The 16,343-nt window shown below is 43.8% G+C and overlaps 1 protein-coding gene across 1 annotated transcript in view; it reads left to right on the top strand.

Annotated features, from left to right (window-relative positions):
• LOC311131590 (glutamate receptor ionotropic, NMDA 3B-like) overlaps positions 1–16,343 on the top strand; it is a gene marked incomplete at both ends in the record, with an annotated part of 95,612 nt that overhangs the window by 66,052 nt on the left and 13,217 nt on the right. Inside the window, 2 exons of the mRNA XM_084164658.1 lie at positions 40–185; positions 4,631–4,746. Of these exons, the coding sequence (XP_084020784.1) occupies positions 40–185; positions 4,631–4,746 (262 nt within the window). The remainder of the gene's footprint in view (positions 1–39; positions 186–4,630; positions 4,747–16,343) is intronic.

Below are 16,343 nucleotides of genomic sequence, written 5' to 3'. Positions count from 1 at the left end.
GTTTTGATTATTAACTCTTTCCTCTCCCTTCCTCCCTAGCTCCACCACCCGTCCCATGGTTTCAGGTTTGGGACGGTGAGAGAGAGCAGTGCAGAGGAGTACATGAAGAAGAGTTTCCCAGAGATGCACGAGTATATGAGGCGCTACAATGAGCCCACCACACCTGATGGAGTGTCCACCCTCAAGTAAGAGATCACAACATATACAACCCTTCTCCTGGAGAGCTACAGGCCTACACTCACATACCCGATTCAGCTAATCAAGGTCCTAATGAGCAGCTGCTTCTGAAGTAGGTTTCCAAGAGTAGGATTGTCCATGGCACCCCTGCTCTATAGCCGTAGAAATGCTATTTAAATGCACGTTAACCTAAGTTTGATCGTATTCATGTGAGTGTTTATAAGTGTTGTTGAAGTTATTTGTCCAGAGGTGGATAAAGTAGAACTCTTTCTGTTCTGTCAAGAAAGAGTTTTTAATTATTTCTGTCTTCTTCTCACCTTCCTACGGGAGAAGTGTTTGTTGTGGTTCTCAGGCAAAGGTCTGTCATCCAGGCAGACAGAAGAGAAAGGCAAAGGAGAGCAGAGCCCAGTGGTATTGCTTCAAAACAAGATGACATGTGAAAGGGAGCACACATAAACAAAATGGCTCTCTACACAGGGTTGCAAAGTTGAACTTGAGATGGATGAAAGAGGGTTATAGTTCAATTCAGACGAGGCGAGAGAAGACTGCTGGCATTTGAGCTTTTGTGTGTTACTGTATGGAATGTGGATCCTCCTATCTTTGCTTTGTTAGATCTTTTGACTATGTTAGCCAGTAGCCACATACAGATATTTGTTTGTATTGTGTTGCAAATACTTACTTAAGGGTCCATCCATTTGAATTCAACGACTTTTTGACAGCACCTCTTTTTATTTCAACGAAACCTTCCATAAGTATTTGCCCATTGTAGAAGTGCTCAGAAAGTTACTTTTTGGACCTGAATGCCAAAAACATTGAAGAGATAAAGGTGCTCAAAGTTGACCTATTTTGCATACCCCACCATACCATGAGACATCCATGTCTTCATCACTGGAAAAGATAAACAGTTGAGATTTATAAAAATTAAAGCTTACAAACAAGGTTGTCGAAAAATTTGTAATTTCTTGAAAAAAAAGCTTTTTAATAAAAATTGTCATATTTTTACCTTAAACGTCAATTATCTTCGGGGGGGTTTTCATATTCGCATATGTAGTAGCTTAGACCATATTATACTTCATCTGAGGTTTTTGTGTTGTGCCCGCTATCGGCTGAGATACAACATGCTCTTGAATACAGGGTGGGTGTCATGTTTTGGCTGATAAATTAACTAAAATGGGAATAAAATAGAAATGTAAACTTTGAAATTTTACCACAAAGATGTTTTGAGGTCCACACATCAGAGAATATTTACTTGAATGGGAATATCTGTTGGTTTAAATGATACTGTCAATTATCCATAAGAAACCTATTGAAATCGTAGAAATATAATATATAATATACATGACAATTTAAGTTGACATTCGACGGTGGGTGGACCAGTGGCCATCTTTATGATAGTAATTAAAAGTTACAATTTCAATTTGAATTACATTTCAATGGAGCACCAGCTAAATTGCAGTGTTCTGAAGGAATAGGTCCATTCTACAAATTATATTTCTATGATTGAAATTACATCCACCCTGTATTTAAAAGCATGTTGTGTCTCAACCGATAGTGGGCTCAACACAAACACCTCAGATGATGTAAAAATAGGTTCTAAGCTACAACATATGCGAATATGAAGGGAAAAAACGGAGTTTGCGTGTTTTTAGATCATTGACATTAAAGGTTAAAAATGTCATAGTTTTTCATTAAAAAACATTTATTTTACAAAATTATAAAACTGTTTGACAACCCTGTTTATAAACTTTTAAATGATATCAAAGTCAACTATTTATCTTTTCCAGTGATGAAGACATGGATGTCTCATGGTATGGTGGGGTATGGAAAATGGGACAACTTTGAGCACCTTTATCTCCTGAATGTTTTGGCATTCAGGTCCAAAAAGTCACTTTCTGACCACTTCTTCCATGGGCAAACATATATGTAAAGTTTTGTTTAAATCAAAAGGGATGCTGTCAAAAAGTGATTGAATTGAAATGGATTTACCCTTAATTACACTTGTGGGAGTTGGCCTATATGGGTAGGGCTAAATTGAAATGTTTCTTACAGAAGAAAATACGGAACGCATATGCATAACCATTGTAGAAATTAAAAGGGAACAGTTTGGAGATTATGGGACAAATTATTAGACTAAAGGTGAGGACACAACAGTCCAAACATTACACTGTTGATTTTATGTGCATTTTACATTTACTTTACTTTTTGCCGCATTTGTTTTTGAAAATACTCTAGATACATTCATTAACATGATACGAATATTCTTGGAACATTTGGGGTAGGTGCAACATAAGACAAGAAAATAACAAGTGTTTGAGTGAGAGGCCTAACTGGTGTCTCCAAGTGGCCACACACCTCTCCAAAGTGTGCACAGTTCCTAAGTCATTTCAATGCACTTTTATGACTCAAAGAAGAGTCTTCAACTATAAGGTGCTTTTCTGAGCTCTCCTAGCTGTGCTGTTGATGAACTAGAGCAATCACACACTTGTAGTTGTTTTCTTTGGAACACAACCCTGCATCCTCGCCTTTACACAATTACTGTTGTTGTTTACACAATTCAAAAATGGTGCATTATAAATCGCAATCTGGGTCAGGTGAGCATTATTTGATAGCGTGATCTATTGCCAACATGACAAGCTAAATGATCAAATACGATATTACAGTGTTAGGCTTTTACTAGGCAATTCAGAGAAGCAGATCGTAATACAATGGAGTCATGAGTGCATTCAGATGCGTGGTCCGCGGCAACTTTTCTTTACAATAAAATTAACATAGGGTAATTCTGTTCAGGACAGTCCAGGGTGTAACGCCATGTCATCTTGTAACTGTACATCAAACATAGTGTTCATAAACGTTGACACTGTATACATACGTTTTATGATATGGAAATGTGAAGTGCATATTTGGACTCACGGGTGTTTGGCTTGCTTGTATGACATAAAAGCGGTATTTATTATAATCAACAATGTCGCATCTTTCAAAATACATTGAGTCCTCGTAATTTACAGTATTACATTTGCAAAAGTAGCCCAATTAGCGGGAGGAATGGTGGCAACCTCTTGTCACGCGCAGTGCTCAAGTTAAGAACGGCTGTCAGTCAAAACCCATACAGCGCTATGAAGCTGAGACCCTGAGCTCTGACATCATGTATATCATGTTACTGTACAGCCACTGCGTTCCAATTTAGGCGCTTATCAGTGTCCAAATGTGCCATTTTCAACCGGATACAGGTACAAGTGTAAAGGGCTACTCCTATTCGTCCCTGGAGGAACATAGGGCCTGTACTAAAGTTTTCCATTGTTGCTGTATTCTTTGCCTCAGGCCATGACAAGCGGATCTTCTTGAGTTCTGCTTCTAGACACCTGCGCTTGTTGGACGTCCTCTTCTTCACTTGCCTTGAGGATTCCAATCCTGGGCATGTTTTGCAATGTTCTCCGGGCCTCTCTGGACCGTGTGACCAACCCGTCTCCACTTCCGCTCCTGGATGGTGCTCGAAACGGGCTTCTGGTTGCTTTTCTTCCACAGGTCTATATTAGAGATCCGCTCAAGCAACCATATGAGTGAGCAGGATTTGTCTGAGGCAGGAGTTTACAAAGACCTGTAGCTTGTGTTCCAGGCTCTTAATCAGTTGCAAAATAACTCAATACAACTCTTCTAAGTGGATGGTTTGATTAAACAACCAAAGTGCCAGAAAATTGCCAGTAATATTCACTGTTGATTTCTTACCCAAGAGGTCATCCACCCCTTACAATTGAAGTCAGAGGATTCGAGAGCTGACACACATGATAATATGCAGTTTTGACATCTTGAGCCTCCATTACGATAGTTCCCATGACCCATAATCCTCTCTGGTACAGCTAATGTGCCTAGTCAGGGGTCACGCCATAAAATAAGTTGAGTGCCTGATTTGGGTGTTCTCCCATTTTGCCATTGCCTCAATCAGTGTACTCTGCATTCATTCCAGTCTTGTTTGGTCGGACAAGCGATGAATGGCTTTGCTTTACCATTCTCCTTCTGCCCAATTTCTCTAGCGGACTGATTCTGAGTCCCCCATTTACACTGAGACATTAAGTATAATCATGATGGTGACGAGGGTCATGTGCTAAATCTGGAATGAGGGAGGAAATGTCCCCAAGGCCGGATGAGGGACAGAGACGAGTGTTTGTGGCGATTGGTAAAAGGTTTGTTAGGGACATAGCCTGTTTGGTGTGTGGTGCGTAGGATTGGGACATGATCTATTTCAAACTTGGCCTGTTTGGTTTGTGGCTATTGGGACGTGTTCTGTTTGGTGTGTTGTGATTGGGACTTGGCCTGTTTGGTGTGTGGCGAATGGGACGTGGTCTATTTGGTGTGTAGGCCTAGCGTTTGGGACATGACTTTTGTTGTCATACGTTTTGTGGTGCGTTCCATTGTCCCCTGTTCTCTGTCTATAACCCCTTCTCCCTGTGTGTTGAAGGGTAGATCCCCCTCAGCTTGATGCCTTCATCATGGACAAGGCCCTGCTGGACTACGAGGTGTCCATCGACGCAGACTGCAAGCTGCTCACCGTGGGCAAACCCTTCGCCATCGAAGGTAAGAAACCGCTGTGCACCCCAACACTGTATTGTTTTGATAGCTCTCGAACTTAGCGGCTGTAGTGCCCTTATCTTCTGTTGTGTGTGTGTGTATGCGTCTGTCTGTCTGCCTGCCTGTGCATGTTTATGTGTATGTGTGTTACAGTGTATGTGTTACAGTGTACATCTCTTTTTACGTGTGTGTGCGAGTGTGTGTTTGCTTGAGTGCCCTGGTGTAGGTGGGCATGCACTTGCTTGCCTGTGTGTTTGGATTCCCTGTCCTCTCCCTGTTTTTACGTTCGTCCACATCTCAAATTAACATTATTTTGATTTGAATATGTAATTATTCAAATATATTTGCTGCTATTTTATCTGAATCAACATCACACCCCTGTCTCTGAGAGCTGGTGCAGGATTATGAGAAATAAGTGGAAATAGACTCCCACGCCTTTCTGTTTTTGTCTTTCTGCATTGGTGCTCCCACATTGTCAACGCATTAAGGTTATCTTTTCACTGTCAATATTTTTTATAGCAGTTAGTAGTGGGTTCTGGAGACCCACAAGGTGTGCAGGCTTTTATTCCAACCCTGCATGAAACGGAAGGAAACAGCATGAAACAGCATGAAATGGAGACATACTAGTATCTGAACTAGTAAGAAACAAGTTTTCTGTTGAACAAAACGTAATTTGTGTGCCTTAATAACACAACCCTAATTCAGTTGACCAAGGTCTTGATGAGTACTTGGTTATCTGTATCAGATGTATTTGTGCAGGGATAGGACAAAAGCCAGCACGCCCTGTGGGTCTCAACTTCAACCAGGATTGAAGAGCACTGTTTCAGAGAAGTATCCCTCCCTGACACTGACTCCCCCAATCTTGCATACGTACTGAGATACAGATAAGCAAGGAGCCGGGCTGTAAACTTTAGCTGTCATAAGATATTGATATGGCTTATTGAGTTTCCGTGGAACACCTCACTTTCATTTGAGAGGTGGGGAGCGGTAACAGGAGGGATGGGGAAGAGAGGGAACAGTAATGGAAGAGGCTGTCATCTGGACGCTGTTTTTATTAGCCTGAAAGGGCAGGCCTGCGGGGTTGGCTATGTAGAACGTCAGCTCATGCTGTGTATTCAGATTCATCACTGGGCAGGATGCACATACACACACAGATACACACACACACTCCTGATTGGCTTTTTACCTTTTCCTCCTGACATTTTAAAACCGTGAGAGTTGTTCCATGTCATTTCAGCAAGCCATGACACCCACCATCTCAGATTGTTCTGAAATTGTTTATTTAGTAAGAAACAGGTAAGATTGGCATTCCTGAAACATTATTCTGTTGAAATAAAATGTTATCGCTGATAAATTAAGCTAATTGAGTGCACCCAAATTGGCCATTTAAATTTTTAAGATTCAGATAATGTCCAATAAATATAGTACCCCACATCCAATTTGGACCAAACCTTTTCCTATTAATGAGTAAGACATGAGAAATCCCCCCCAAAAAAACAATAGCCACCCACGGACCCACCACACCCCATGCCAATCCCACCCCAACAACCAGTATACAGTATCAATTCTCTATGTTTGACAAGTAGTATGAAGCTGCGACTTGGAGCATTGCTTCTCCATACTATGTAATATACAGTGCCTTGCAAAAGTACTCATCCCCCTTGGCGTTTTTCCTATTTTGTTGCATTACAACCTGTAATTTAAATGGATTTTTATTTGGATTTCATGTAATCGACATAAACAAAATAGTCCAAATTGGTGAAGTGAAATGAAAAAAATAACTTGTTTAAAAAAATTCTAAAAAATAAAGAACAGAAAAGTGGTGCGTGCATACAGTGGGGAGAACAAGTATTTGATACACTGCCGATGTTGCAGGTTATCCTACTTACAAAGCATGTAGAGGTCTGTAATTTTTATCATAGGTACACTTCAACTGTGAGATACGGAATCTAAAATCCAGAAAATCACATTGTATGATTTTTAAGTAATTAATTTGCATTTTATTGCATGATATAAGTATTTGATCACCTACCAACCAGTAAGAATTCCGGCTCTCACAGACCTGTTAGTTTTTATTTAAAAAGCCCTCCTGTTCTCCACTCATTACCTGTATTAACTGCACCTGTTTGAACTCATTACCTGTATAAAAGACACCTGTCCACACACTCAATCAAACAGACTCCAACCTCTCCACAATGGCTAAGACCAGAGAGCTGTGTAAGGACATCAGGGATACATTTGTAGACCTGCACAAGGCTGGGATGGGCTACAGGACAATAGGCAAGCAGCTTGGTGAGAAGGCAACAACTGTTGGCGCAATTATTAGAAAATGGAAGAAGTTCAAGATGACGGTCAATCACCCTCGGTCTGGGGCTCCATGCAAGATCTCACCTTGTGAGGCATCAATGATCATGAGGAAGGTGAGGGATCAGCCCAGAACTACACGGCAGGACCTGGTCAATGACCTGAAGAGAGCTGGGACCACAGTCTCAAAGAAAACCATTAGTAACACACTATTGCGTCATGGATTAAAATCCTGCAGCGCACGCAAGGTCCCCCTGCTCAAGCCAGCGCATGTCCAGGCCCGTCTGAAGTTTGCCAATGACCATCTGGATGATCCAGAGGAGGAATGGGAGAAGGTCATGTGGTCTGATGAGACAAAAATAGAGCTTTTTGGTCTAAACTCCACTCGCCGTGTTTGGAGGAAGAAGAAGGATGAGTACAACCCCAAGAACACCATCCCAACCGTGAAGCATGGAGGTGGAAACATCATTCTTTGGGGATGCTTTTCTGCAAAGGGGACAGGATGACTGCACCGTATTGAGGGGGAGGAGGGATGGGGCCATGTATCGCGAGATCTTGGCCAACAACCTCCTTCCCTCAGTAAGAGCATTGAAGATGGGTCGTGGCTGGGTCGTCCAGCATGACAACGACCCGAAACACACAGCCAGGGCAACTAAGGAGTGGCTCCGTAAGAAGCATCTCAAGGTCCTGGAGTAGCCTAGCCAGTCTCCAGACCTGAACCGAATAGAAAATCTTTGAAGGGAGCTGAAAGTCCGTATTGCCCAGCGACAGCCCCGAAACCTGAAGGATCTGGAGAAGGTCTGTATGGAGGAGTGGGCCAAAATCCCTGCTGCAGTGTGTGCAAACTTGGTCAAGACCTACAGGAAACGTATGATCTCTGTAATTGCAAACAAAGGTTTCTGTACCAAATATTAAGTTCTGCTTTTCTGATGTATCAAATACTTATGTCATGCAATAAAATGCAAATTAATTACTTAAAAATCATCCAATGTGATTTTCTGGATTTTTGTTTTAGATTCCGTCTCTCCCAGTTGAACTGTACCTATGATAAAAATTACAGACCTCTACATGCTTTGTAAATAGGAAAACCTGCAAAATTGGCAGTGTATCAAATACTTGTTCTCCCCACTGTATGTATTCACCCCCATTGCTATGAAGCCCCTAAATAAGATCTGGTGCAACCAATTACCTTCAGAAGCCACATAATTAGTTAAATAAAGTCCACCTGTGTGCAATCTAAGTGTCACATGATCTGTCACATGATCTCAGTATTTATACACCTGTTCTGAAAGGCCCCAGAGTCTGCAACACCACTAAGCAAGGGGCACCACCAAGCAAGCGGCACCATGAAGACCAAGGAGCTCTCCAAACAGGTCAGGGACAAGATGATGTAGCAGTGCGGTCGCGGTTTTATTCATTGTCCTAGTGTAAATATCCCGTTTCTTGTTTTTTTTGTCTATTTTGTATATATTTCTCAATTTTTACTTTTCATTCTTTAACTAAATATACTTTCCTGCAACCCGCCTCACCCAACGTGGAAAGGATTCTATTATTTCTTTATAACTTTCATCAAGAACCTTAAGCTGAAACTAGTGTAGCTGCAACTGAATGGCTACTTGCTATTAGTCACCGTTAGCGTCTTCACCATTGTCCGTGGCCTACACTATCCACCAGCCAGCTCTAGATCTAGCCTGGACAATTCGTCGGCCAGTCTGCACAGCGTGCTATCGACCCAGAGCTTATCGGACTTTCTGCCGGAATGACTGGACCCTAGCGCCGGATCATCGCAACCAGCTAGCTAGCTGCAATCTGTTGTTGGCTAATTACCATTGCCCTATAGCAAGCACCAGTTAGCCTTGAGCTAGCCTCAGGCCCATCTCCCGGCTATCTACCTCTCTGTCAACTGGACGGGACCTCCTAGTGTTGACACTGAGCCCCGCCGATCCAACACGACTGGTTTGCCGACGAAATCGTCTGATGTGGTTTCAACAGGCTTCCCGTTGCGACGACCACGAAGATCCATCTGCTAGCCCCGGCCCGCTAGCACATGCAAACTACAACTGTGCTCCCTGCTAGCTGTGCTGAAGCACCAATTTGAACTGCTCTCGGACTCACATATTGCTGTTCACTGGACCTTATGATCACTCAGCTGCACAGCTGATGCCTGCTGGACTGTTCCTTTACACGGTACCCTGTCCTGTTTATTCTGTTTAGCCTCAGCCCAAACTTTATCACTATTAACAGTTGTTGTCTTAGCTCTCTCTAATAACACCTGTGATTGCTTTATGCCTCTCTCCCTTGTCAATATGCCTTGCCTATTGCTGTTTGGGTTAGTTCTTATTATACAATTTCACTGTAGAACCCCTAGTCCCTCTCAAACTGCCTCAAATAGTTCCTTTGTTCCACCCCCCATACACGCCGAGACCGGCTCAATCGGTGCCTCCAGTGATGCTATCTCTTTCATTGTTACCCAACGCTTAGGTTTACCTCAACTGTACTCATATCCTTCCATATCCTTTTCTGTACATAATGCCCTGAATCTTTTCTACAACGCCCGGAGAACTGCCCCCTTTATTCTATGTACCCAACGCACTAGAAGACCAGTTCTTAAAGCCTTTAGTCGTATCCTTATTCTAGTCCTCCTCTGTTCCTCTGGTGATGTAGAGGCTAACCCAGGCCCTGCAGCCCCCAGTATCACTCCTACTCCCCAGGAGCTATCATTTGTTGACTTCTGTAACCGTAAAAGCCTTGGTTTTCTGCACGTAAATATCAGAAGCCTCCTTCCTAAGTTTGAGTTATTCACTGCGTTAGCACACTCCGCCAACCCTGATGTTCTAGCAGTGTCTGAATCCTGGCTTAGGAAGGCCACCAAAAATTCTGAAATTTCCATCCCCAACTATAACATTTTCCGTCTAGATAGAACTGCCAAAGGGGGTGGAGTTGCAATCTACTGTAGAGATAGCCTGCAGAGCTCTATCATACTATCCAGGTCTGTGCCCAAACAGTTTGAGCTTCTACTTCTAAAAATCCACCTTTCCAGAAATAAATCTCTCACTGTTGCCGCTTGCTACAGACCCCCCTCAGCCCCCAGCTGTGCCCTGGACACCATATGTGAATTGATTGCCCCCCATCTATCCTCAGAGTTCGTACTGCTTGGTGACCTAAATTGGGATATGCTTAACACCCCGGCCATCCTACAATCTAAACTAGATGCCCTCAATCTCACACAAATTATCAACGAACCTACCAGGTACAACCCTAAATCCGTAAACATGGGTACCCTCATAGATATCATCCTGACTAACTTACCCTCTAAATACACCTCCGCTGTCTTCAACCAGGATCTCAGCGATCACTGCCTTATTGCCTGCGTCCGTAACGGTTCCGCGGTCAAACGACCACCCCTCATCACTGTCAAACGCTCCCAAAAACACTTCAGCGAGCAGGCCTTCCTAATTGACCTGGCCCAGGTATCCTGGATGGATATAGATCTCATTCCGTCAGTAGAGGATGCCTGGTTGTTCTTTTAAAAGTAATTTCCTCTCAATCTTAAATAAACATGCCCCATTCAAAAAATACAGAACTAAGAACAGATATAGCCCCTGGTTCTCCTCAGACTTGACTGCCCTTGACCAGCACAAAAACATCCTGTGGCGTACTGCATTAGCATCAAATAGCCCCCGCGATATGCAACTTTTCAGGGAAGTTAGGAACCAATATACACAAGCAGTTAGGAAAGCAAAGGCTAACTTTTTCAAACAGAAATTTGCATCCTGTAGCACTAACTCCAAAAAGTTTTGGGACACTGTAAAGTCCATGGAAAATAAGAGCACTTCCTCCCAGCTGCCCACTGCACTGAGGCTAGGAAACACTATCACCACCGATAAATCTACAATAATCGAGAATTTCAACAAGCATTTTGCTACGGCTGGCCATGCTTTCCACCTGGCTACCACTACCCCGGCCACCAGCTCTGCACCCTCCGCTGCAACTTGCCCATGCCCCCCCCACTTCTCCTTCACACAAATCCAGACAGCTGATGTTCTGAAAGAGCTGCAAAATCTGGACCCCTACAAATCATCTGGGCTAGACAATCTGGACCCTTTCTTTCTAAAACTAGCCGCCAAAATTGTCGCAACCCCTATTACTAGCCTGTTCAACCTCTCTTTCGTAACGTCTGAGATCCCCAGAGATTGGAAAGCTGCCGCGGTCATCCCCCTCTTCAAAGGGGGTGACACTCTAGATCCAAACTGTTACAGACCCATATCCATCCTGCCCTGCCTTTCAAAAGTTTTTGAAAGCCAAGTTAACAAACAGATCACCGACCATTTCGAATCCCACCGTACCTTCTCCGCTATGCAATCCGGTTTCCGAGCTGGTCATGGGTGCACTTCAGCCACGCTCAAGGTCCTAAACGATATTATAACCGCGATCGATAATAGACAGTACTGTGCAGCCGTTTTCATTGACCTGGCCAAGGCTTTCGACTCTGTCAACCACCGCATTCTTATTGGCAGACTAAATAGCCTTGGTTTCTCAAATGACTGCCTCGCCTGGTTTACCAACTACTTCTCTGATAGAGTTCAATGTGTCAAATCGGAGGGCCTGTTGTCTGGACCTATGGCAGTCTCTATGGGGGTGCCACAGGGTTCAATTCTTGGGCCGACTCTTTTCTCTGTGTATATCAATGACGTCGCTCTTGCTGCTGGTGACTCTCAGATCCACCTCTACGCAGACGACACCATTTTGTATACATCTGGCCCTTCATTGGACACTGTGTTAACAAACCTCCAAACGAGCTTCAATGCCATACAACACTCCTTCAGTAGCCTCCAACTGCTCTTAAACACTAGTAAAACTAAATGCATGCTCTTCAACCGAACGCTGCTTGCACCCGCCCACCCGACTAGAATCACTACTCTCGACGGGTCTGACCTAGAGTATGTGGACAACTACAAATACCTAGGTGTCTGGTTAGACTGTAAACTCTCCTTCCAGACTCACATTAAGAATCTCCAATCCAAACTTAAATCTAGAATCGGTTTCCTATTTCGCAACAAAGCCTCCTTCACTCATGCTGCCAAACATGCCCTCGTAAAACTGACTATCCTACCGATCCTTGACTTCGGCGATGTCATTTACAAAATAGCCTCCAACACTCTACTCAGCAAATTGGATGTAGTCTATCACAGTGCCATCCGTTTTTTTTCCAAAGCCCCATATACTACCCACCACTGTGACCTGTACGCTCTTGTTGGCTGGTCCTCACTACATATTAGTCGCCAAACCCACTGGCTCCAGGCCATCTATAAATCACTGCTAGGCAAATCCCCGCCTTATCTTAGCTCATTGGTCACCATAGCAACACCCACCCGTAGTATGCACTCCAGCAGGTATATCTCACTGGTCATCCCCAAAGCCAACACCTCCTTTGGCCGCCATTCCTTCCAGTTCTCTGCTGCCAATGACTGGAACAAATTGCAAAAATCTCTGAAGCTGGAGACACTTATCTCCCTCAATAACTTTAAGCATCAGTTGTCAGAGCACCTTACCGATCACTGCACCTGTCCACAGCCCATCTGAAATTAGCCCGCCCAACTACCTCATCCCTATATTGTTATTTATTTTGCTCATTTGTACCCCAGTATCTCTATTTGCACATCATCTCTTGCACATCTATCATTCCAATGTTAATACTATTTATTGCCTTACCTCCATAACTTGCTACATTTGCACACACTGTATATATACTTATTTCTGTTGTATTTTTTACTTTGTTTTGTTTTACCCCATATGTAACTCTGTGTTGTTGTTTTTATCGCACTGCTTTGCTTTATCTTGGCCAGGTCGCAGTTGTAAATGAGAACTTGTTCTCAACTGGCTTACCTGGTTAAATAAAGGTGAAATAAAAAAATAAAATAAAATAAAAAAGTTGTGGAGAAGTACAGATCAGGGTTGGGTTATAAAAAAATATCAGAAACTTTGAACATCCCACGGAGCACCATTAAATCCATTATTAAAAAATTGAAAGAATATGGCACCACAACAAACCTGCCAAGAGAGGGCCGCCCACTAAAATTCACGGACCAGGCAAGGAGGGCATTAATCAGAGAGGCAACAAAGAGACCAAAGATAAACCTGAAGGAGCTGCAAAGCTCCACAGCGGAGATTGGAGTATCTGTCCATAGGACCACTTTAAGCCTTACACTCCACAGAGCTGGGCTTTACAGAAGAGTGGACAGAAAAATGCCATTGCTTAAAGAAAAAAATAAGCAAACACATTTGGTGTTCGCCAAAAGGCATGTGGGAGACTCCCCAAACATATGGAAGAAGGTACTCTGGTCAGATGAGCCTAAAATTGAGCTTTTTGGCCATCAAGGAAAACTCTGTCTGGCGCAAACCCCACCTCTCCTCACCCTGAGAACACCATCCCCACAGTGAAGCATGGTGGTGGCAGCATCATGCTGTGGGGATGTTTTTCATCGGCAGGGACTGGGAAACTGGTCAGACTTGAAGGAATGATGGATGGCACTAAATACAGGGACATTTTTGAGGAAAACCTGTTTCAGTCTTCCAGAGATTTGAGACTGGGACGGAGGTTCACCTTCCAGCAGGACAATGACCCTAACCATACTGCTAAAGCAACACTCAAGTGGTTTAAGGGGAAACATGTAAATGTCTTGGAATGGCCTAGTCAAAGCCCAGTCAATCCAATTGAGAATCTGTGGTATGAGTTAAAGATTGCTGTACACCAGCAGAACCTATCCAACTTGAAGGAGATGGAGCAGTTTTGACTTGAAGAATGGGCATAAATCCCAGTGGCTAGATGTGCCAAGCTTATAGAGACATACCCCAAGAGACTTGCAGCTGTAATTGCTGCAAAAGGTGGCTCTACAAAGTATTGACTTGGGGGGTGGTGAATAGTTATGCATGCTCAAGTTTTCTGTTTTTTTGTCTTATTTCTTGTTTGTATCACAATAAAAAATATTTTGCATCTTCAAAGTGGTAGGCATGTTGTGTAAATCAAATGATACAAACCCCCCAAAAAATCATTTTTAATTCCAGGTTGTAAGGCAACAAAATAGGAAAAATGCCAAGGGGGGAAAATACTTTCGCAAGCCACTGTTTTCCCTGTGAATCTGGTGATTTCTCTTCCCCCTGTTCAGAGAAATTAGTAATTGAAGTCACTTGCATTATTTACCTTAAAGTAGTGTGAAAGTACCAGGTTCTGACCACTAGATACTGCTGTTCCTACTATACCGCCACAGTTCTATCAATTTTGCTGGTCTCTTGTTTATTAAATAGGTCACAACATTTTCTTTGCAACTTTGGGTAGAAAACCAATAGTTCCTTTTCAGTCAGTCACTCTGTATAACATAATATGGGAGTCAACGACCAATCATATTCACCTGAAGAAAACGGGCCAATGGATGCTGAGCCCGCCCTCGGAAGCTCCGCCTTCCTGGCTATAATAACGGGGCTCGCATCCATTTCCTAAATGTTTCGCTCTTCAGCTCGCCTGAAGGAAGAACGTGTCACGCAATTTGCTAACTGTTCAAGCACACGAAGACTACGAGATTCGGCTCCGACTTAGGTGTCTGTTAGTGGGGAGAGAGTACTCGTCCCCCTAGATGTTGCGAGTTTTGGGTCTTTGTATCGGTTTTGTGTTTGCTAAAAGCTAACTACTTTCTGCTCTGCTTGTGTAGCCAGTGCTTCCTTCAGTAAGATGGACAGTGGTAAAAGTAAGTTCAAAAAGGCTTACCAGCCTAGTTTGAACCTCTGACCGTGCCGTAGGGCATGTGGTTTTACAATGAAAATTAAAGAGACTCACGAGTGCTGTCCTGTTTGCCTGGGGTGGAAACACGCTCAGGAGGCTTTGGCTCAGACCAGTTCATGTGACCATTGTCTCCGGCTGGGCTCAACGTCCGTTGGGCATTGGGCTGACTTTGTGAGACAGATTGGGGCTGCTTGCGAAGGGTCTTCCGGTGAAGCGACCTCGAGAATGGGGGAGAGCAGCAGCGGTGGTCGTAGTTGATAAGGGTCTCATCCCAGCGAGGCTTATTCCAGTTTCTCTGGCAGTGTTCAGAGTCCGGATTTCGGGGATGATATACTATCCCTGGATGGCACTGACCAAATCCCTACTTTCCAAGTAGACCACACACAGCGCTCCCCATCCCAGTAATGATGCGTCTGTTGTGATCACCCTGCAGGACACTACCTGGCCCATGAGGACCCCTGCAGCAGCAGTCGCGGGTCCCTCCAAAGAGTCAACGCCCTTAAGCACGACCATAGAAAAGGTGCAGGGCGATAGGAAGAGCCCAAAAGGCAGGACCAGAAACTCGTAGGCCACACCCTCAAAATGAAACCTCAGAGACGTTCTGTGGGGAGGATGTATAGCCACATGAAAATACGCATCCTTCAGCTCTATGGACCAATCGCTAGGGCGCACCGACTAGAATAGCCGGCAAAGTGTGAGCATTTTGAACTAAGAAGTGGGACTAAGAAGTACCGACTGTACCAACCGCTCTGTATTTCTGACACTGGGACCACCCGAATAGCCTGCTTCTGAATAAGAGAGGAAATCTCCTCTCTCAAGACAGGTGTTAGGACCTCGGGGACCATTGACGTAATGACGCCACGAAAAGGAGGAGGGCGCACAGCGAACTGCAGACCGTACCCCCTCATCACCATCCTCATTACCCATGGTGAAACTGCGCATGCCCGCCACTGGACGGAGCACACTGCCAATCTCCAATACATTATCTCCTGAAGGGGCAGAGCACCACCCTGAAGACTGGGATAATTCGTTTTTTTTGTCATGCACTCTTAGAAAAAAAGGTGCTATCTAGAACTTATAATAATAATATAGTAATAATATGCCATTTAGCAGACGCTTTTATCCAAAGCGACTTACAGTCATGTGTGCATACATTTTTACGTATGGGTGGTCCCGGGGATCGAACCCACTACCCTGGCGTTACAAGCGCCATGCTCTACCAATTGAGCTACAGAGGACCACAACTTAAAAGGGTTCTTCGGCTGTCCCCGTAGGAGAACTCTTTGAAGAACCCTATTTAGCTCCATGTATAACCCTTTCCACAGAGGGTACTACATGGAATCCAAAAGGGTTTTTCCTGGAACCAAAAGGGTTCCCCTTTGGGGACAGCCGAAGAACCCTTTTGGAACCCTTTTTTCTAAGAGTATGCTTGTTTTCATATCCATCACCCTTGACAACCGTTTGTCTGAATGTGGGGAAGGAACTGTGCTTATTATGCCCACAACTGGACAATACCGCACTC

This window comes from Coregonus lavaretus (assembly GCF_964263955.1).
Source record: "Coregonus lavaretus genome assembly, chromosome: 6".
NCBI classification, from domain to species: domain Eukaryota; kingdom Metazoa; phylum Chordata; class Actinopteri; order Salmoniformes; family Salmonidae; genus Coregonus; species Coregonus lavaretus.
This window is presented reverse-complemented; position numbering and strand designations above follow the sequence as displayed.